This window comes from Stegodyphus dumicola, chromosome X1, assembly GCF_044657685.1.
Source record: "Stegodyphus dumicola isolate Sdum_Otavi_A_Nest chromosome X1, ASM4465768v1".
In the NCBI taxonomy this organism is placed as follows: domain Eukaryota; kingdom Metazoa; phylum Arthropoda; class Arachnida; order Araneae; family Eresidae; genus Stegodyphus; species Stegodyphus dumicola.
In genome coordinates this window covers 9,607,008-9,631,323 of record NC_140780.1, presented here as the reverse complement: position 1 = coordinate 9,631,323, position 24,316 = coordinate 9,607,008, and the positions used below count along the sequence as shown (strand labels likewise).

Genomic DNA, 24,316 nt, shown 5'->3' with positions numbered 1-24,316 from the left:
TAATAATGTCACCAACAAACGGATAGGAAAATCCGAGCTTCTTATTTTAGACTCCAACCTTCAGCAAACCTTGTCAGGAGTCAACGCGCGAACGACATTTTTACAACTTTGAAAATGTGCGCGTAGCGTATGTTGTAATTAACCATTCATTAATTTTAAATTAATAATTAATTGTAATCAATTTTATTACATTTAAAATCCATATACATATAAAACTGAATAATTAAAAATATACCTTGTAAATTATATGCACATTTAATTAGAAATTTTCTTTTAACTCCTCAAGCATTCACTAATAAAAAGTACTTCAAATCACAACTAATCATAGAAAAAATCAGAAGCTATAAATCATATCTTTATTCTGGATATGATTTCTACAGGGAAATAAAATTTAAATAACCAAGAATGATACATATAAGTATTAAACAAAATACGCATAATTTATGAATGCAAAGATTTATATGTAGCATGCTTAGCAAGCTTAAGTTCCGATTTTGAGAATGTTTTTTTATAACACAGTTCTTCATTTGCCTGCATATTTATTTTTTCAATCAAAACTGCTTCAAGAGTTTTAAGACCTAAATTTGGTCGAAATTCCGTCTGATTTTTTTTTAACAATAGAAAAAATTCTTTCGCAAGCTTCATTTGAATGAAGTATTATTAAGACAGCAAGCATTACAGAAGGCAATACTTTGTATTTAATACACCCATTCATATTTTTTAATTTGGCAATTTCTCCCCATGCTATATCAATACGCAAATCTACAATTTCTTTCAAACCATCTACTTGATACATGGAAAATTCAATTTCTACTTAATTAAGACATTTTTCATCAATAATGGATGGAAAAGTATTCATCAAGTAAAGAACAGATGAAAATGAGACTTCAGTTCTCAAGTTGATGTCAGCAACTTCAGCATGTTTTAGAAATGGATCACTCAGTGGAAATTTATCAATTATATATGAACATGCAGTTACAAAAAAAGCTCGCACAGAATTGAAAAATGATTTCACTTCACTTTCATTCAACTTGGCATTTTTTAAATATAGTCTTGTTTCCGCACCAATCACTAAATTTTCTTTTTGTTTACTATACTTCTGAAATGGAATAGACGTTAGAGTAACATCTTCATTTTCTTTAGAAATTACTGATGGTTTTACGAATCTAACAAATAAATTCATTAAAAGTTCAAAAAGTTCTCTTCTCAATTTATGTATATAAGGAGCTTGTTGTTGCAAATTAATATTTACTGTTATAAACAAAGGCAAAGTATTTTTCAAAAATAACAAGTACAATTTGGTGGTCGGTGACTAAAATTTTTTTAATGTTTTGCAATCTCTTTCCTTCATTCTCACTGTTATCTGGTTGATCTCCAAAAAAATTTATCACAGCATCCCACTGTTCCAAAATCCTTGTTATAGATTCTAAAAGAGACAACCATCTCGTACTGCAATATTTCAAAATTTTATGAGATTTTGCATTCTGTCCCAAAATTTGTTGAGCAACTTTGAAGCTATGCTTCCGTTTCGAACTTTTCTCCAAGTAAAAATATATATCTATTATCAACATTTCAATTTCTGAGCCAATTAATTTTTCAGTAGCTTTTTTTGCAGCTATATGCAAGAGGTGGCACGGACAACCTCGGGTGATTATACTTGGTTGATGCATTTTGATAAATGATGCTACACCTTTAAACTTTCCAATCATATTACTAGCATTATCTGAAGAAAATGATAAGCAATTTTTCCATTCTAAACCTTTGTTTTTAAAGTTTTCATTTATACAATTAAAAATACCTTCTCCTGTATTATTCGTGCATTCTAAAATAGAAATCTATGAAGTAATTACCACTCCCTTTTCTTTACTGTAGTATGTTATAACCAATGGGTACAGTTTGTTATAATTGTTATCATTACTTCCATCAGTACTTAGAGAAAATGATGTACAGCACACTGATTTTATAATATCGGCAACAGTATTTTCTGCAAGCGTTTTCACAATAGCAGCAGTTTTGGTATGACCGCAGCTAAATTTTTTTGCTATGGCAGAATCCGGAAACATTGCTTTGAAAAGCTCTTTGGAATGATCCGAAACAGAAAGCGGTAGATTATGTTCAATTAAAAAACGAACAAAATAGCATTCGGCTTTTATAGGATCTGTTTCATCATCTTTTATTAAGAAATTTGTTATTTCTTTAGATTTTACGGTGCCAAGCTCTATATGCTTTTGAGAAAACACATGCCGTTTACAGTCATCTTTTCCGCCATGAGCAACTGAGAAGTCTTTGTTGCATACACTGCAGTGTGCGTGATTCACAGAAATTTCGGACGCTTTAATGCATGGAAATTCTGAAGAATATGAATCTTTAAACTTCTGCTTTGATAATTTTGGCTTCTTCGTTCGAGGCAGCATTATGATTAAAAATCTTTCACCTGATTCACAAGTTCATTAAAAGTTCACAAGACACACGCTAAGCTCTCGCCGTAAACTACACAATGCAGCCGAATGCAGCCTAAACACGCATCAGCGAGGAACCTGGGAGACAGACAATTGGGTGGAACTATTCATAAGTCGTTAACGGTTGGAGTTACTGATTTACGATTGGCTAATTCTTCAAAACTAGGAACGCACTCAACACGTGATATATGATAACACGAGTATTCAGCCAATCATCGGATGAATTAGTTGGTTCCGTTTTGCGTACTGGTTCTCCTGCTCTTGTTTCTGTAAAATCCGAAGTTTTTTCCATACTTTTCGTAGCTCGTACTTTTTCATGAATTTCCGTAGAAACTACGGAGAATCCGTAGTAGTTGGAGTCTATGTTAATATTCTGAATAATAAGATAAAATGTTATTAAATTAAAGCAATAAGAATTGAAACGAATTTAAGCTTACCAATCCTAACCATAACTTTCTCGCCTCCGTAAGTAGAAGTCAGTTGATCGACTTGAGCAACCATGTCCAAAGCTGCCTTTGCAACATTCTGGGCGTGGTCTGGCCTCCTCTCCGGCGCTCCACTTACTAACATGTAGACTTGACCGACGGTCTCAACCTGTAAAAAAGATATGAAATTTTAAATGAATCGATATTGAAAAAAATCATCTAACTTTGATTTTTCGATCTGAAGCTGCAGGATTATGAAACAAGTTAAAGGAAAAGCAGCATTTCATACAAACATATGGTTCAATTTGTATACCTGTCTCAAAACACTTCGCTGTTTCCTATGTTTAAAACTATGTGCGTTTCTTCCGCGTCCGCGAAGACATCGCAGCAAAAATATCGCGGACGTAAAGCCGGTGATATATTGCGCAAATTAATATTACCAACTCCGATTCCTACTAGCGTTCGGGCAATTACATCAACTAGTCTGGATTCTTCTTAGCAATCAATCAAAATAAACTAAATACATGCCATGTGGTAATAACAGCAGCCCCTATTTTGAAGTTGCGAATTACAAATTTGAAACTGTTAGCAAATTTAAATATTTAGGATCAGAAGTTAATACTCTCAAATGATTTAATGCCCGAGATCCGTAGTAGAGTCCCAGATGCTAACCGATGTTTGTTCGCTCTCAAAAAATACTTGAAGTCTAACTTCACTAGCAGAAAAACGAAGATTTTAATTTACAAAAGCTTAATCAGACCCATTCTTACATACTCTACTGAGACAGAAAAAGCTAAAAGTAGCATTTCTGTGAAGAAAAATTTTGAGAAGTACTTTTGGTACCATAAAATGTAACAATATCTGGAGAAGAACTGACTCTGAACTTTCTAAATCCTTTAAAGAAATACATATAGTAAATATATATATGGATTCAGAGAATTAAAATGGGCAGGACCCACGTGCAGAATGGATGAAAATCGAGTAACTAAAAAGATCTTCTCGGCCGGACCATTCGACATGCGACATGCGACGGAGGACGTGGGCACCACCCCTCTACCATAGGTTAATTGGTGCAGCACCACGTCCACCTTTATCTAAAACAACCCCTGAAGCCACACAAGGGTATTTAATAAATAAAGGTAACACAAAAAACATTAAAAAGACGTCCATTTGGGCGTAATATAAAATCCGAGAGCTTTCAGATTTTTTTTCTTTGGTTTCTTCCCCGTGAAAAAGTTTAAAGTTTCTTCCTCCTGTCTTAATTTTTATTGCATTTTGCACCATGCTTTGCTAGATTTGCAGATAAAGAAAATGGAAGCAATTCATTATCACCAGGCGCAAGACATTTTCACAATACAATTGTGAGTGTTCCTATTCTAACGCAATGAAACTTCACATGATGGAAGGCATGTGATGGAAATACTGACGGATAAAAAAAAATTCTCGACACCAAGAAGGAGTTGTGCTATATAAACGAAATTTGGTAACCGTGTTTACGCATCTAAAAGATGACGTCAAATCAAATTTCGACCTAGGGGCACAAATATGGCGATAGTAACCCCGCTTGAACATGGAAATAAGGTTTGCTTTAAAAGATGGGCCGAAATTTGACGCGTTATTTATCGCCCAAATTTGACGCAGTGATTTAATGTTATTCTAGAATGCCTTTATGAAAACGAAACCATTATCAACAGCTCAATGAGTTTCAACCAGGTCTTGTAATAAGGCTACGAAAAGGCGGATTTTCTTTCCACGATATTGCAGAAAGACTTAACAGGAATTTATCCATTGTGTGGTCAAGGGATCGTATTATTTCAAAAGGCCAAGTTCTGTGCGAGCCACGTGGCACTGGCTGCATCCACACAGAAGTTCGATCTGCAGTTGGCACAACAGTGACACAACGAACTGTCACAAACGGTTACTTGAAGGACAGCTCTGAGCCAGACGCCCTGTAGCGTGCATTCCACAGACTCCAAACCACTGTCGCTTGTCACGTCGGTGGTGTCAAGCTAGAGCTCACCGGAGGACGAAATATAAATCTTTTGTATAGTGACAGCCGGTTTTGCTTTGGTGGCAGTGATGGTCGTGTATTGGTTAGAAGGAGGCCAGCTGATCGCCTACAAATAAACTGTCTGCTGCCTAGATATACTGGACCTACACCTGGAGTTATGGTCTGCGGAGTAATTTCGCATGGCAGCAAGAGCACTTTCTTGGTTACCCCACGCGTCCTGACTGCAAATCTGTATGTCTATCTGCTGTCATTCATGAACAGTATACAAGAGGGTGTTTTCCAAGAGGATAACGCTCGGCCTTATACCGTTGTTGCAACCCAACATGATCTACAGAGTGTCGAGATATTGCCTCGGCCTCTTACATCACCAGATCTTTCTACAACCGAGCACATATGAGAAATCGCTGGACGACAAAATCCACTGTCATTCACAACCAGCATTAACCGACAAAGTGCGACAGGTATCGAACTCGGCCGCACAAACGAACATCCGGCACCTGTGCGACGCAATGCATGCACGTTTGCATCCCTGCATTCAGAATTCTGGCGGTTACACCGGTTATTAATATACCAGCATTTCTCATTTGAAATGGCTCTTCTCGCCCTGTGATCTTACAAATTTAATTGAATATCTTAGAGAAAAATTTTGCCGAAATTTCATTATTATGAAATAATATGTTCTCGGTGTTGAGATTTTTTCGCAGTCAGTGTATAATATTGACAAAAGCCAAAAATTGAAAAGATAAGAATTGGTAAATTGTTCTGGAGAAGTTGGTTGGTGTTGAGTTTTGAGGCATAACCCAGCGGTTATGATGCGCCAAGCGTACGGTGGAAACTAAGGGTGCACTAAGACGCCTCTGCAAGTTGCATGAGGGAATGAATGCAAGTCATTAAATAACTACGATAATCTTTCTGTGTATTAGAGTCGCAATTCTCTTAAAAATAAGAATTTAAAGAGAAAATTTAATTTTGACGAAAACGCTACTGATTTACAACCAACGATAATTATTGGAATTTTTAAAATTAAGCATTTTTTTTTTTTTTTTGTCATAAACGGAATGCTACCTGTAGATTTGCTTTCACAACATAGTTGCCAATATCGGTCATTAAGGTAGTAATTTTATCACGATGCAAATTTCTCAGAAACATTTTGCGAAATTTAGAGGAATTTCGGAGATTTCGCGAACGTCAGATTTTTCTTCGACTGTTAAATTTATGAATTTCGGAGATTTTCCCTGCTATATTCTAACTTTCTTTATAATGGCTCGATGTTTCACATTCAAATAATCGTAAATTTTTTATTAAGCATTATTCTATTATGACTCTTCTAAAGCGTTATTCTGCGCAATATACTATGGGTTATGAAGATAAATTTCCCGAACACAGTTTTAAAGAATGCGCCATTCAGAAGAATTAATTATTAATTTCGGAAACAACGAATGAAAATCTGCAGTTTTATTAAAAACACTTTAATAAACAATTTTCGCCATGAGCTGAATTATTACATTTAATTAAAAATAGCACAGGTAAGTCGATCATACATAATTCTGAAAACAAGAAGATTTTGCTTATTTAATAATAAATGTTCTTTAGTTTGATATGTGTATATGTTCCACAAACGTGGAAGTACGGAAACAATCGCCAGAATCGCACAAAAGTACTCCTATGCAAAATTACAGTGTAACTGCGTGACATAATTGAGTATAAGAACAAAATGAAGGTATGAAAGAAAAGGACAGCAATGGTTGAAATTTGAAAGCTATATTAAAACTATTATCTGTGTGGAAAACACTTTTCTAAAGTTGCTTTGTGTTAAAAGACCAGATGTGGTTAAAATTGAAATGCTATAATACATTTTGATTCCTTTTAAAACTTAAAGATATTAAAATGGGGTTGTTGCCCAATTAAATCCATCAATGTCAAATTTGTTTTATGAAAAAACTATAACCTATGAGGATTAAAAAGAGGACAGATAATTAAAATATGTTCAATGGATAAAAGAGAATTGCATAAACTGCATATAGGTTCATTTACTCCATTAAGTAAATACTGATGAGTTATTCTATCGTTCGAGAGAAGTCTTGTCCTTTCATCTAAAATAAATCATATCGAGGCAATGCCAAATAATAATTATTCAGTGCGATTTTGAATGTGATTAACATGAAATATCCGCCGGACATAGAAAAAATTTTTCTATAGACCTGCTGACATCGAAAATATATTACATTGCCAAAAGACATTAATTGATTGTTGGAAGTGTATCGAAGGTTCCTGTTAACATACAAGTAACAATTCACACTATCAGTAAGATGAATCCCCACAAGTTAACCTATTGCATAAACAAGAAATTAACCAATAGCATAAACAAGAAAGATTTCAGTCGTGTTTTGGAAACGTTTATTTTAAGTGTAATATTAGTAGTTCTTTACCTTAAATACATTGTATGCGTCCGTTACTTTATCAAACAGAGAGAAAACATCGTTGATGCAAGTAACAGCTTCCATGGCTGTGAGTCTAGCACAAAGCTCAGAGAATTCCACGACTTCGCTGAAAAGCACAGTCACCTCATCGAATGACTGAAATGAAGACAAAATATTAGATACGTACAATGTTACGTACAAAATGTTAGATACGTACAATGTTGCGTACAAAATGTTAGATACGTACAATTTTTTCACCTAATTTCGTTTTTGCATTCTTTTTGAAATTTTAAATATTGTTGTGTGCGTACGGGTTAATAACTGATTGAATGCACAAATCCGATAAGAGGTTAATAAAATTCTTATCAAAAGAAATATAACACAACGCTGGAATTTTTCCTCAGAGATATTCGTACAAATGTTCTCAATAAAATCAGTAGCAAACTACTAAAATCAACTTTAAAATAAAACGCAATGCAAAAAGAAAGCCTATCCGATCTCTCGCTGAACGCGCGACAATAGCAACTGTTCTCTCTCTGGCTTTTATAGCCTTTTTAACAGGGCGCGCGAGATCTTTCTAGTAAATTCTGCTTCTCGAGATTTCTGGAAAGCAAAAGAGTGATTACGGAATTACGGTCGCAGCTAATATAGTAGTCAATTATATTTGTTAAATTTAAATATAAATTAAAGAGATATCGATTTATTCAATGTTAAATGCACGTGCTTCAGCATTTTTAATTTTCCGGCGTAGGTTTCTATTAAAATTTGTCACGCGCGGCATGGCACAGGGAAATACAATTCATTATAATTCTACTAGAATTAGCTGTTTAAATACAAAATTTGTAACAATATTTAAATTTGGTAACTGGTCCATCTTAACTCCTAAAAAAATTGGGCTTGCATTTCAACGGAAAATTACATAAATCAGAGCTATCTAAACAAGGGAATACTTTGTTACAAAATTTGTACTAGGATAGCTAATTTTAGAAGAATTATAAGTGAAATTATTGCATTTTTCTGTGTAATGCAAAGCGAAACAAATTTTAAGAGAAAGCTATCCCGGAAAAATAGGAATACAGAGGTAACATTGAGTAAATGGGTATCTCAGTAATTTGGCGAGATATGACCAGGATAAAGGTTTTGGTGCCAAATTTGGTGACCATTTGGCGACATTTTGGTCTGTTCCTTGTATCACGGTAATAAGTTTTGAAATTTCATAAATGTAACTGACCACTATGTCAGCTGTAACCTTAATTCTACCTTCATATTGTCTTCAAGTAATTTCGAGAACCAGAAAGTGCTAGAAATACCTCAGCCACTCTGTAAAATTTATGTAAGGCCAGACAGCATCTGCTCTCTGTTGTTGTTACTGCGAATTGTTAGTTCAGCTCGAGTTCGGAGAACAGAGATACCTCCGGCTTATCTTTCTCCTTAGATGCGCTTTGCATTGTGTTGTGTTGCGTTTAACGTTCTCAGTAGTTTGAGGTGTAACTATTGATTGTATTCTGTTTTACTGTGACAAAATTTTGGTCCTGTGACAGGTTGATAAAATAACAGGAATTTATCAATTTTGAGAAAATAAATTTTATCAACCTATCATCGGACCTGTTGTTTTGACCTGTGACAAAATTTATCCATTTTTGACAAAATAAATTTTATCAACCTATCATCGGATCTATGCGGGGGCAAAATTCATCTATTCTTGACAAAATAAATTTATGAACCTATGATCGGACCTGTTTTGATAAAATAAATTTTATCAATCTATCATCGGACCTGCTACGGACCTAATAATCGGACCTGCTACGGACCTAATAATCGGAACTGTCCTTTTGACTTGTGACATTGATCAACCTATCATCGGACCTGCGCGGGACCAAATTCATCTATTTTTCACAAAAAAAATTTTATAAATCTATGATCGGGCCTGTTTTGACAAAATAAATTTTATCAGCCTATCATCGGACCTGTTACGGACCTAATAATCGGACCTGTTGTTTTGACCTGTAAAAAAATTTATCTATTTTTCACAAAATAAATTTTATTAATCTATCATTGGACTTGTGAGCATTCAATCTATTACGAAACGGACGCCCGCAACAATATACATATTATATAAGATTATAAGATATATTACGTAGTGAATGCGATACGAAAGCGGCTAGTGGACTTCTTTAAAGTTTAATGCGAAAAAGTAATCCAAATGAAATAAAACAATTTAAATAATTAAAATCTACAGCTCATATGAAGCAAAAATTTTAAATTAGTTAAGTAACATCCTCAAGTTTGGTGTGAATTTATTCAAGATCTCAGTCGATTTCGAAAACAAACAAGTGCAGATCTCTCTTCGTCGGAAGCAAAGAATAGGGAGCGTTACTAACTTTATGTTTCACTTGGTGTCCTTTTCCGTTTTCAAGTAAAAATGTATGCTTTCTGGAAAAGCGTTCTGTTGCTTTCAAGCTCTGTATCATTAGTGCAATTTCAATGACACATAACCAACGCACTATTTTAAGATTTGGAATTCAGTCAAAAAGACTAAATTTTAATCACAAAAATTTAATCAACAAAAAGCTTTTGTTGGTTCTAAACCTAAAAAAAAAATCCGATGTTCACACCACACGAATACCTTGCACGGAATATTAAATTATACTCCTTTTTTCCTGCATTTCATTTAAACTTATTTCCTCGAATTTGAATAGATATATATTTCTCATTCAGTTAATTCAGTTCTCACTTCGCGACAAGGCAAAAATATATAAATCTTCAGTAAAAATTGAACAACATAAAATAGCAAATACAGTTAAAACAATTAAAAAAATAATTGTACAATTAAAATTAGACTTTCTACGCAAAGGCAGGTAATTCGGTCAGCAGGCAAGAAGGCAGATTTTTCTATGCATAAAACTGAAAATTTACTTTCGGTCCACTCCGCAAAAAGACACTGAAGGTGCAGGAGGTGACAGTTCACTATTCTGCTAAGTTTCAAATGCAAACAAATATAGCTGCTACGGTAAACAAAAATGAGTCTTAACCGCACTTAAGCAACTTTTAAATTGTTGACAATTCTACAACTATTCTATGCAGATTAACTGAAAACAGAAACCTTAACCGAAATATCAGAGTAACATAATTCAATCATTTTGAACACAAACAAAAAAAAAGGCACAATTTACCAACATACAAGAATGAAAAAAAACCCGAGATCACGGAGCCGATTAATAGAGTTTCAACGCTCTGGAGCTACTCGTTTGGCTTAAGCGACATACGTACCTACATACATAACGAAAAAATCTCTTCCGAACTCATTTTAAATCCATTTTATAATCCTTTTCGAAAAAAAAAGTCCTTACATAGAGATGTCACACAGAATCATCGTTAAACTGCATTCGGTAGCGGTCAAAATGGATATTTTCTTCGAAATACGACACCCGAAAATTTTGGGGATTACAATCCTACCTTTATATAGCTTTATTTATATTAAAAGTAAAGCATTTGAACTTTTCATCTGCATTGTGACCTCCTAAAACAGAGCTCTAATAGTTGTTACAATGCGACACTGGTTTTATCTGTTTATACTAACTAAATCTCCCCATTCAATGGAAAGGCTTAAGTTGCAAACAAGCGGGAAATAATCGTGAATTTTAAAAGAAGGTAAGTAACTGTAACTAAAAGAACTCGGCAATTTCAACAAAGGAAATATAATAAAATATACTTTGCCAACACATTACACTAACGCGCTCTATAAGTTGCTATATTGCTAGTTGCTTTATGGTAGGGCCGTTCCTAGGCCTCTGGCTACTCGCGAATTTTTCTAAGATTGCCCCCCACCAATTAAAAAAAGTGATCAATGATAAATGAAATTTCTATTTCATACTCACTAAGAGCTTACATACGACAAACTGCATAAAAAGTACTTACAATGAATTTAATATATTTTCTCATGGTATCGCAAGAGTACGGCAGCCCCTGATTTTTGCCCCCCCCCGGCGTGCTTCACCCCCGCTAGGAACGGCTCTGGTTTATGGTTCGCTCTCAGAATTCACACAATATGAAAGAGATCGATAGATCAACTGACTGCGGCAAAGTATGCAAGATCTATTTGATAGGGCGCGCTGTCTTCTAGGGTGATTTTCTTAGGGATTGGAATGGAATGGATTATTCAATTATGGCAAAGCGCACGAGGGCTATCTGCCTAAAGAGAGGGATGCCTTCGTGGAGGGCTTTCTTAGGTAAATTGGCTCGTATACACGTTACACATCGAGAAAACCAAGAGAACGTCCATGCAGCCAGCCCGTTCGCGGGATTCGAACCTCAGACCGAACTACCAGTGTTCAGCGTCTTTACCGATCGGCCGCTGGTGGGCCGAATTTCTTAAGGAAACTGTTTTATATTTACAAAATTGTTAATCATATCTGACAAGTGTTTATCAGGACCTCGAGGAACATAATGTTTAGATGAATCTACATAAACTATCGAATGTAACTAACATTATGTTCATCAGCACAATTGCTTGAACATCATTACTTGCCTTAAATTTATGCATTCATATGCAAATGCAGTATCAGTTTGTTTATTTTATGCTGATTTTGTACTATACTACTATGTGTAATGTAATATATGCTTTGTATGTACCTCATATAATTGTTTGCATAAATCATTACTGCTTTAAATTTATACATTAGTATGGAAGTGCAGAATTAGCTTATGTCTGTTTAATGGCGATTTTTGTAAATATATTAGTACGTGTAATATTATATGCATGTTTTGTATGTACTTTATATAATTGTTTGTATAATGTAGTAAATTGTTTCGTAACTGAATGGGCCTTTGTGGTATATGCTTAGGCATGCTATTGCATGCATGCCATTAAAGGCCCGGCAGCATATTATGTAAGCAAGATGATGACAAGAATAAGAATGTATCTGTTGTACAGTCCATGCAAATGTAGCGCCCGGTTATGCATTGTAAAAATGTACTGTATTTAAAGCACATGTAATACTGTTTACGTTTCATTATCACAACTGCTATATGTGTGACTCTACATCTAGCTAGCGAATGTAAGTAATTTCATGCTCATCAGCACAATTGCTTCAGCATTATTTACTGCCTTATATTTATGCACTCATATGCAAATGCAGTATAGGCTTATGTTTGTTTAATGCGGATTTTTGTAATATATTAGTATGTGCAATGCTATGTATGTTTTGTATGCACTTTATATAATTGTTCGTATAATGCAGTAAATGTCTCGTAACTGTATGGGCCTACGTGGTATACATTAAGGTATGCTATTGCATGCATGCCACTAGATGCCCTGCAGCATACTATGTAAGCAAAATAACTTCAAGAATAAGCATTTATATGTATCTGTCGTACAGTTCCTGCACACGTTATGCCATGTTATGTAATGAAAATATGTACTGTATTTAGCGCATATGTTATGTCGTATAGGCTTCATATTTGAAAATGTAAGGCAGTAGTGTAATACCTATACAATTGTATGCAAAGTCAAATGCAAACCATATCAGTATGTAATCCAGGGCGTATACACGCAGCGGAAATGATACGAACTCGTATGATTACATTACATTACATAATTTCTAATTATACTCATGTGTCAAATTATATACATATTGTCTCTGTGCTTCTTATATTACATATTGCATGTGTTGAGCACTATTAATGTACGGTAAAATGTATATGTTGAGTCCTGTTCATGTACTGCGTACTTAATGTAAATGTACCTCATATGTAAACATATTAGTCTTATGGTATAACGCATGTCAGGCGTTCAGGAGCCGCCCATTAGCCCTCAAGGTTAATATGTACACATGTAATTCTTCTGTAAATTCTCATCTGTACTTATAGCGCCCTTTATGCGAGGTATGTGCGCCCTGGATGACCAGAATCCCGGGAGGGGGGGTGCTTTGGTCGGTAGGACTGACCTCTGGATGAATCCGGCGCTGGGTCTGGGCGCCCGGTGCGAGACTCCTGTGTGGCTACACTCAAGCCATCTCTAGATAAGGGTGAACGGACTCGTTCTGACCGGACTTCCCCCAGTCTCCCGAATTCCAGCTGCTGGCTATGTTTTGAAACGGTTTGGCTAGGTTGGTTTATTTGATTACGGCAAAGCACTCCAGGACCATCTGCTTAAGGGGAGGAATTCTTCCTGGAGAACTTTCGAATGCAAACAGAGTTCGCTGGGTTTCGAACCTCGAATCGAAGTACTAGCGACTTTACCGCTCTTCTACTGGTGGGGACGTGTTCTGAAACGTATACTACGCAATTAAGAAATTCCTTCACATGTATTTACTCTACTGAAATCATTAATCAACGAATTCTGCCACCAAACGTTTTCCCCAAAATTTGTTAATAAATGTCTGAGTTAATTTTCTGCCCTTTAAAATTATTTTACTGTTCACATATTTCGACTCCAAAGTAGAATTAAATCTTTTAATGTTCAGTTTAGATGGCAGAATGCAATTCTGCGTTACAGATTTGAATTTCTTAGCTTTTAGCTTCAAAATCTATTTGAAAATCTCCCTTCTGAAATTTCTAATTTTTTTTTTTTTTTTTTTTTTTTTTTTTTTTTGATGAAGCAAGTTTGGAAAAGTTTTGTTTAAATACATAGTTATTACATTGTGGTTAGTTGACATATGTGCAACAGAACAAAAAGTATTGCAACCACAAGCAGCAGTTCAAATTAAAAATTCCCTCTCCCCCCCAAAAAAATTGCCTGTTATGTTTCGCTTCCGTAGGTGTCACACCAGCTTTAGACAGGAAGAAATAATGAAAACCATGCTTAACAAAATGTTGTCCTGGTTCATTTCGTATTCGCTCTGAACAAACCCAAGACGAACTGACAGTGTTTAAAAAGCTATTATGGACAGCAAAAAATACGAAGTAATAGAGAAATACGGATAAAAATTGTATTTCAAATAATGAAACTCAGCTCTAGGTTTAAAAAATTTTTACATTTGAAATTATAAGGCATTTTAAATAATTAGAAGTCAAAATTGTACACGAATTTACTGCAAGTTCAATTATAGCCTCGATCGGTTATTCGATTATGGCTTGCTATATATTACCTTTCGAGAAGGATGTCTTTCACACAGGATTGTTTAAAAGAAAGAGGCCCATATTTTACTTTGCACATCAGAAAAAACACTGTTACTGCCAACCTTTTCAACTACTGACATTAGTAAAGCTAGGAGAGGATTACTAGCATTTCACCGTTTTATCGAGGTGGCTTACAAGTATTTGTATCGCCTTCTTAGCATGCCTTCGTGGTATAATGACCAGCCCGCTCAGCGCCTGCTTGAGAGGTCAGGAGGTTCGAATCCTGGCGAGGATATTGCTCATTTTTCACGTCTTCCTCCTTCAAAATAACCTAATGTCTCTACAGTGGCGCCCGAACTAAAAAAGGCGGTGGATGATGATTCTTTACCACCAGGATTTGGCAACTGGGTTCCCTAATTCCAGTCGCCCTTTGAAAAGGGGATATAAGGTATTGACATCTTAGCATGTGTTCGTGGTGAAATGGTTAGCACACTCGGCGCGTATTCGAGAAGTCCAGTCTCGGTGAGTGCATTGCTCATGTTTTATGTCTCCTGCTTAAAAGTAAGCTAATGTCTCTACAGGTTAACGATCGGAAAAAGTATTTACGTGTTACATACATATGATGTATTAAAATATGCATGGCATGTTTGTGTTACACGAAGAATATGCGTTGCATACGTGTTACTCGTTGACTGATGAAACTATTAATCTCTGCAACTCTTAATGCTATCGATCCACAGTCCCGCGTATAAAGAGATTTATCATTAACGGAAATCTTTCCGTCGATCGAGTGGGAAACGAATTAGGTCAATAAAGGATTGGAAGTAACGAAGCAATAAGCAAAAAGGGAATAGTCAAGGCTGGATATATGAAGAATTCTTACCTCGCACGTTCCAATCGGATCCTCCCCGTTCCTCAGCCTCACAGCTACAGCCTTAGGAATCATAGAATAAAGCAAATCGTCACCTTTCTGTTTCCATTCATCCAACATTTTTAGATTCTGTTCCAGTTTTTTACTGCGCTGCTCTTGCTGAAATAAACACAGTAAGTGCATTTTTAAATACTAATTCCTCCTATTTGAAATGTTTACAAAAATATACTGGTCAACAATATCAAAGGATAATGAGAAAAAAATATGCTCACTAAATTAATGTTGAAATTAATTCCCAAAGCTGTCATTACGTTAATTAAATACAGGTACAGGTTGGAATGTAATAGGGCACTCAATGTTTCCTATAAGTAAATTGGTATAAGCCCTATTACGCTTCCATATTTATTAATTTCGGAATATAATAAACCAATGTTTGCAGTCTTTGCCTTTGCACTTACAAACTTTGGAGTCATTTCCATAATTTTGGTTAATTAAATGCAATTGAACACAAATTTACACTTCTGCAAATGTTAAATTATGTTAGCGGCGGAAATATGCAAATTCTGCTACTGAGAATGTGGTGCGCGATGGACGCATGTTGTAATTCCGGTCTGTAGTGTTATTTAAAGTAAATGTGAGAGTGATCAGCAATCAGTAGTTACGGCTCAAAGGCATTCTTTAAGGCAGTGGTGCCCAACCTTTGGCCTATCTCAAGCACATTTTCAAAACATCAACATTTTTGTTAAACATATTTCCAATCTTATGTGATAGATCTGAAATATTAATTTCGGCAAACGGGTTTGAGATGAATAATATTGGTTGAACTTTATGGAAATCAGAGAAGTGAAATTCAAAATTTTTTTCGGTGCATTTTCGGTTTTCCGAGTATTTCTCTGTTTCAATTACCTTGTGGTTATTAATATGGCATCATAAATTATGAAAATGGGTGAAATTTTTTTTTCTTCCATCCGATTCATCCACAGAGTTAACTTTATCTGAAAAGCATTTACAGTCCCAGTCAATTGAAAAATTTTTTTTTTTTTTTTTTTTTTCTTTTCCCTGGAGATCTTCGTTCAGTTTGTTCAGTTTAGCTGCTATATCCGTGAGAAAATACAGATTAGATAGCCAATTATTACCGTTCAATTCTTTATAACTTTCGTTTCCGAATTCCAAAAACTGCTTTATTGGCGAAGGAAGTTCTACAAATCGTTGAAGTACTTTTTCCCTGCTGAGCCATCCAACATCGGAATGAAGCAATAAGATTCCATGTTCGCTATCAAGTTCATCAGTCAGCAATCAATTATTTTATAACGTCGTGCAAGATATCTCTTATGACTATAAATGCTTACCATATTTTAACAATTAAATATAAATGAATGGTTATTTTAAAAATATTTTTTACCGTATCTAATCGGCCTGGTGAGCACATACAAAATAATCGGCGAGCACAAGGTTACGCACCGCTGCTTTAAGGGCACTGTGAACTTTAAAGTAGCTAAAAATCAACCAAAATATTACATTTGATTTTTTTATTCTCGTAATATTCCATATACGTAACTACATCGTATGCAAAAAAACCGAATTCAAATATTCTAATTTTTAAAGAAGTTACAACCATTTAAAATGCATAAACAATGTAAACTTTGCTTTTTAAATTTTGGAGAAAATCTTTAAAAAAGTGTATTTCAACAGTTATAATTTATATATTTGCCCAAAAGAAGTGTATTTCTAAACAAAAGGCTAGAAATGTCAGGATTGACAAATATTAATTAATTTAACTTTGCTTATGTAAATGATATACGCGTAGAGCATGGGGAAACTCGTTTTCCCTATTCGTTGCAAAAAAGCGGGATAACTTCGCTTGAACCAAAGCAAAAAGAGAAGTTTACCTGCTTGAAAAAAAACAGAAATCGTAAAAACACTGTAAAGCATTAAAAGATAATGTAAATGTGACAACTGAAGGTAAAACATATGGTGCGGGTGGATTTTAAAAGTTTCATCGTATATAATGCATAAATTGTTTCTCCCTATAACTTTGAATCGCATACCAATTTGAGAGAGTTTATATTTGTCATATTTAATATTATGAGATTAAAAATAGTTAAATGATACTAAAATGTTATCTAGTGTTTACAAATTCATATTTAAAGTTAATTTGCCGTTTCTCATCACCATGTATTACAAGTAAGTTTGAAGAAAAACTTTAAATTCGGTTTTCAAAAAACAAATTTTTTGGAAGTTCCATGCTCCATGCGACTCATTTTTAGTTCAAAATGAATGATATTTGGAAGAAAGTATCTTGTTACTTGTTACAGTAAACTGTATATGCAATTTTGGATAGGAGGTTATTAAGAAGTTTAAACTTGTGATAATGTTTAACAAAAGGCGATATTTTTCCGAAAACTGGTTTTAAGTTCACAAAATTCCTTTTTAAAAATTTTTGATTCATCATATTCAATAATGGATACACAAAATCTCAAGTCTTTATAACTAACTAAAAGGAAAAATTAGGGGAAAATATTGAAAATTAGAGAGCAAGGAGCATTTTTAATCTTTAATTAAAATAATTATTTGTTTAAAAATTTTTGTTTAAAATAAATTGAAATTTTGAACATATATTTTATAAACTGATGTTATAATATGTATATGTGTAAAATTTCTTACTGAAAACACAAAAACTTAAACTAATTTTTAAAGTCCACCGTCCCCTTAAGGGAAGGTCCAAAGTGGTGAACGATTGGTTGAATCGAGGGAGCTCAAGATTTGAACATCCCTTAAAGTGTCACAGCAAGAGTTTGGAGCCGCTTTTTAAGAGCTGGATAAGTTGATAGACAACCGGCAGACCCCGAAGAGATTTGGTTTTAGACTTTCGGGCTGCCACAGCAAATCGAATGCGCCGTTCTGCTGCTACACGGAGGCTTAACGAAGTTGGACTGTATGCAAGAAAAACCAATGGTTTGTGTCCCACTCACTCCAGCTTCCAGAGCGGCACAAAAGCATTAGTTAACATAAATTACAATGTTTGGCAGTTCATTATTCGCAAAATATTGAAATTAAAACCAAATTTTTGAAAATTGGAAAATGGTGGGATGGTTAAGTCACCTCTTGTGGAAAAATGAGTCTTTAATATACCGCATGGTCACCTTGGACAGATATGTCTTGACATACAGAAGTGTTGATCAAATCTTGTGGAATTCCACACCACTCTTACAAAAGGGCACTTTTTAACTTTTGGAGGGTCCGGGGAGGAATTTGGCGCCCTGAAATTCGGCACCCTAAGGCATTCCATACATGCTCAATCGGGTTCAAGTCGGGCGAGTAAGGTGGACGAGGCGGGCGAGTTCATTCTGGTTTATTTGTTCACAAATGTTATATTTAATATCAGTTATTTATAATAATTCCCTCGACTTTAATTCAGCAATTTAAACTAGATTTACTCTTTAACTTGTTAAAGTATATACGAATGGAACATAGTTATTTACCATACGCAATTGCTTTTATTCTTCACAAGTATATTCAATAAAGATTCAGCAAATATATCCTCTAATGTTTCCTGTTTTGTAATCATTCTTAAACGAAACTGAGACATCGATAGTTACACCCTCTAAGTAATAAAGGAACTTACAACCTAACGAGTTTTAAAACCCCGAACTGTTTACGCCCAGATAACAGAATATCAACCACACACCGTAATTATCTTCTTTTAAAATTGTACCAAAGTCGTAATTACGCCGAATTCTATTCTGGGCATGCGCAGTATGCGAAATTCGTTTAACATTGATCAACTGAATGTGCAGTTTGCCATTACGCTTAATGGTCAGCCCAATGTCTCTGGCTGCAAACTCTGGAAAAATAAAAGTCTCTACAACCTCCTATTTACTTCTGCCAATAATGTCGATGTCATCAGCTTACGCTAGCAACTCTGCCTCTAGTTATAATTCCGGCATCTTTAATATCCTTTTCAACGGCGATATTAAAAAAACACTACAAGATATTCTCTCCCTCCTTTCTGGATGCCTTCATGTTGTAACGGTAGCACACTCGGCGCGTATTCGGGGTATCCAGCTTCGAGGCCCGGCGAGGGTATTACTCATTCATTATGTGTTTCAAAATAACAATGACTCTACAGTTACGCCCGAACTAAAAACGTGGTGGATAATGAGTATTCACCAGGATTTGGTGAGTGGGTCAGCACACTCGGCGCGTATTCGAGACGTCTAGGTTCGTGTTCTGGCGAGGGCAATGCACATTTTTCACGTCTCCCGTATCAAGAAACCTAATGCTTCTACAATATGTATGCAAGGGCATCATCTTGTCTAGACCCCTTTCAGTGTAGATTCAACCTCTGATAGATCAGACATGATTTGGAACTACTCTCATATGCGCCCTCAGGTCGCCAAATGCGGCGACAAATTTTTCCCCAAACATTTTTGGCGAGAAACTCCAAGCTGCCATATTACTATCTAAATTTTTTGCCTACATTTCGAACTTTAAGCCTAAAATGTCTCGTATGCAAAAAACCACGTTTTGAACACACAATTTAAGCTAAAAATCCCCCCAAAAAATATAGATAGCAAAAACGTAAAGTTTCTAACCAAAAATATTTGACAAGAATCCATGTATATGTTTTAACTTAAAAAAAAAAATCTACGAATTGCACAATCGAGGCAACGAACGAATTTACAAACTACGGACACCTCGCTTTAATAAATTAACATAACAATAAATTTCAAAGAATATCATGTACACAGCATCCTGTTTAAACTTTATAAAACATCTAAGAATTAAACAATCTAGACGCTACGCACTAATCAACAAAATAAACTAAAATAAATTTCAAACAATTAAAAAAACAACAATAACGACAGAAATTCATACTAAAAAACAATGAACATAACATTCTACAAAATAAAACAAGAATAAAATAAAATGCACTTTCCATGAACTAATGTTTTTTCGAACAGCAGAAATACCAAGTTTATACCTCTTTTAACATGCCGCCACGTAATCACTATCGTATTTATACGACAGCCAGACACACTATCCAGAAAATTCATTCTATGGTTCTCAAATAATCACAAATCCCTACTTCTATCATGCACAGCCACTAAAAGTAATCTCCCAGACCTTCTTTCCACAACTCCAAATACCCACTGCCCCGGAACAGGATTGCCACGATATTTCCTCTTCCCGAACTTCAATTCAACAACTTCCACCATTTCATCCTTCCCCCCCCCTATCTTCTCAGACAGAGAGCATGACGCGAACCGACGAGCTCCAGCGAAAGATTTTTCAACGTCAACAAGGTTGCCATACAACACGCAATCGCGCCAAAAACCAGTGCAGAACACATATCGCCATATTTAATACACTGCACCAGCGTTTCCTTGTTTCTTTCATGCACAGTCACTAAAAATAATCTCCCAGACACTCTTGCAGCCACGTCTCTCATTGCAACATAGACCATTTCAAAACACGCACGACACAAACCAACAAGCAATTAAATCACTCCGGCAAAAGAGTTTTCAACGTCAAAAGGGTTGCCATACAGCACGTAATCGCTCCAAAAACCAGCGCAGAACACATATCGCCACATTCGGTGATCTTAAGGGCGCATATAAGAGTAGAGCCCATGATTTTAACTTTGAAGTTTACTCTTTAAAGTCACTCTAGGTAGATCAACCAATTTTCTATGGAATCCGAATTCCAGTCTAGCTTCAAACAGCTCTTCACGGTGTATGCTAGCATTAAACTGCTGTTAAATACATAAAGGTCTGACAATCACATGAATTAACATCTTCGAGTACAATACATTTCTCCGGAAAATATTTCAACTTTTCTCCACTATAACGATTTAATAATTCGAAACACATTCTTTGATTTTATTACACGTCAAATACTTGAGTTCGTTAAAATCTCATTATGTTAGTTTCTAGAAAATAAACATTCACGATTATAATATTTTGAACGTAGAAATATTTCGCTTGACATGGCGTTTTTAAAGAAGGCTATGTGCATAACATATTCCATTAAAACAAATTTCCAAATAAATTCAAAATTCGTAAATGATAAACGAACAAAATGTCATAGTACTTGGTGGCTTCACAGACTTCAAAACAGGGCATTTAAATGCATTGATAGTGATACGCAAGAGAAGGTTGTTTATCAAGACCGACGTATTTTTGCTAAGTTGATGTAAATTTAAGCAGAAACCACCACTATATTTATTTCTTACAACAGCAGCTTTCAGATCTTTCTCATAGGCTGACAAAAATTGTCTCGACTCAATAATTACGGCCTCACCCTTTTTCTCGTTTTCGTTTCATTTTGGAAATAAGTAAAAGAAAATTATTTTTTGTGAAACGATTTCAAGAAATCAATACACAAAATTAAAGAAAAAAATCATATAGAAGAATGCTGTTTCTAATAGATAAAAAGATAAAATAAGGTCAAATAACTTGCTAAAAAAATTCTAATCAGACGCATTTTCCAGACAAATTACTGAATTTCTGACAAAAGCATTATTCAATAAGGCAAAAGTTATTAAATAAAATCTGAAAGCATTCAGATTTTATATTACGCCCAAGGGAGTTTTTTTTAACGTTTTCTGAGTTACCTTTATTTATTAAATATCATGTTCTTCGCACTTAAATCATAAAATTCAATTCAACAGCAATATCACAAAATATTTAAAAACAGCCTAGCTTTAGAATTTCCGATGCACAGTCTCGTTCGCTGCAAATAAAAATGTCGTTTCCGGTACAGTGTTGCCATTGCTTGCTTTTAAATCGTTGAATTTGTTAATAAAAAAATTCGTTCAAATTTTAAATAGATAATAAAACAAATTCGAAATTGTGTCTACCAAGTGCCACTATTCGGTTGGAGGACTACGTTATTTCAAAATTCAATGGCCGTAGGTGCCGTTGTTTTTTTCACAATGCGAGAAACATTTATGCAGATTCTTCATATTTAATATATATTTGAATCAATGCAGAAATTCAAGCAACGCTATAATATTTGGTGGCAACAGTTTGAAAAGTGAATCGATGCAGAAAATGAAACGACGTAAAGTGCCCGTTTGACACTAACAGCCCTTTGGGCTAAAAATCCAAAAAGAAAGTACATTATGGTTTTAATGAGAATTTTCTAAATTAGGAAAAAAAAAAAACTGAATAGAAGAAGATAGAAATAAAGATTCATTAGGATTGTTCAACTCAGTGAACAGCGTGTTTTAAAATTAGAAAAAAACACAAATCTGACCGGAAGTGAAAGAAAAAAAGAAACAAAGTTTCATTTGAGTGAAACTCATTCCCATTCGAGTAGTTTTGATTTCATTTCACAGTGAAACTCATTCCCATTCGAATAGTTTTGATTTCACAAAGATCGCCGTAGCTCTGAAACCCATTGCTTACGCCTTAGATACTACCAGAACTTTGCTTCATTATAATACCCGCACCTCATATTTCACAGACCGAACGAATCAGTGCCATCCCTCCCCAAGAACATCCCATCATTCATACTTTTCCTCACTTCGCATTTCGCAAAACTAAGTGCAACCGCACGAGACAGCCAATCCAGTTTCCTTCTGGCGTACGTGATGGCCACATAATAGAGTTTTTCTTTCTCTCCGGCCACAGGACACCGGAAGATCAATCTCCAATGACACTTTACGAGGAAATAAGCGAACTTTTTTCTATCTTCATTCATCCTTCTTTTCCCCCTATCGTCAGAGTGAATAGAGATACATCCGAGATGAAGACAGCGACTACGTTTCGGCTCAAGGGAGATAAAAATTTTTATATTTTTTATCTCAATACTCCGCCTGTGTCTTAAAATTAGAACTCGGATTTATCTTGAGGAATAAATTACTGTGGATGATAAAGATATATCTGTAAATAATCTATTAATAGATTTTTATGCAGTAATAGATTCTCTTGTAGTTCTTCAGACCGAAATCTCGCAATTTATTTGCCCAACTAGCGGGCAAGATTTATAAATTCTATGTACACTTGAAAAGAAAATGGCTAAAAATATTTCAGTATGAATGAAATCAGTTCGTTCTTTTGAAGTAATAACCAGCTCGCAAATATTTTTTATTTCCAAACCAGCAGACAAATAATTAAATGATTTAAATTTAATGAAATATAACCATGGAGGTTAGAATACACACAGTAAGCATGACGTTACAATATTGAAGCTAACGAAATGTTAGCAAAGTGAAGTAAGATGACTTATGATGGCCGTCATACAGAATACTGGTAAGACTACAAAATAGTTGTTAAATAAAACTGCACTAAATTTGAAAGCAAATATACATGTCCGCAGCCTCAGAAGGGTGTTTTGGGGCATAATTTGCATAAAATACCATTGAAACTTCCAGGTTTTACAGTGTATACATTTGCCTTATAGTTACCATTTACGCATTTTCATGTACCTAGATTTTAATAAATTTAAAAAAGTTATTTGCAATCCTTGCGATTTTTCTATACATTCAGTAGAAAATATTTTATGTTAAATATTAAAGTTAGAACGGGAGACCTATAAAACTTTCAGTGATGAATAGCTAACAAACAAAAACCGCCGATTAAAATGTAAACAAGTCCGTTTATGACAGCGGCCATGATAAGACGTGACGTCGTACCTGACGATCATGGCTTCATTTTCATTGCACGGGACATACGGAGAAAGCTTATTCCAATCTATTCTATAACCTCCATGAATATAACAACTTTTTCTCAATATCAATAAAATTTATCAATATCGAAATATAATATAGTGTTACGAATTTGGTATTTAAAAAGCTAATGTTAGTTCAATTATAAATTAAATGGTTTTATTTCCCGCGCAGTGCAGCGCGTGACGAATATTAAAAGAAAGCTAAGCCGGAAAATTGAAAATACAAGAGCGCCTGCATTAAATAAATAAATATCTCTTTTTGATTTCGAGAAAGTACTAGAAAATTCTAGTGCGTGATTTTTAAAATCTTATAAAAGGAGGAAAACATCTCAGTTCGTAGTAGTTGCTTAGTTTGTTGTTTAGAAAACTGCTCTTGTTGATTGTAGCGAATTCGC

The 24,316-nt window shown here is 34.8% G+C and overlaps 1 protein-coding gene across 2 annotated transcripts in view; it reads right to left on the bottom strand.

The window, feature by feature from the left end:
• LOC118200565 (soluble guanylate cyclase 88E-like) overlaps positions 1-24,316 on the bottom strand; it is an 81,235-nt gene that overhangs the window by 7,234 nt on the left and 49,685 nt on the right. The window contains exons 5-7 of one of the 2 annotated variants that reach the window (XM_085807000.1): positions 15,258-15,404; positions 7,325-7,471; positions 2,897-3,053 (exon numbers count right to left, since the gene is read on the bottom strand). In XM_085807000.1, the coding sequence (XP_085663126.1) occupies positions 2,897-3,053; positions 7,325-7,471; positions 15,258-15,404 (451 nt within the window). The remainder of the gene's footprint in view (positions 1-2,896; positions 3,054-7,324; positions 7,472-15,257; positions 15,405-24,316) is intronic. The other variant, XM_085807001.1, reaches the window with a different exon arrangement.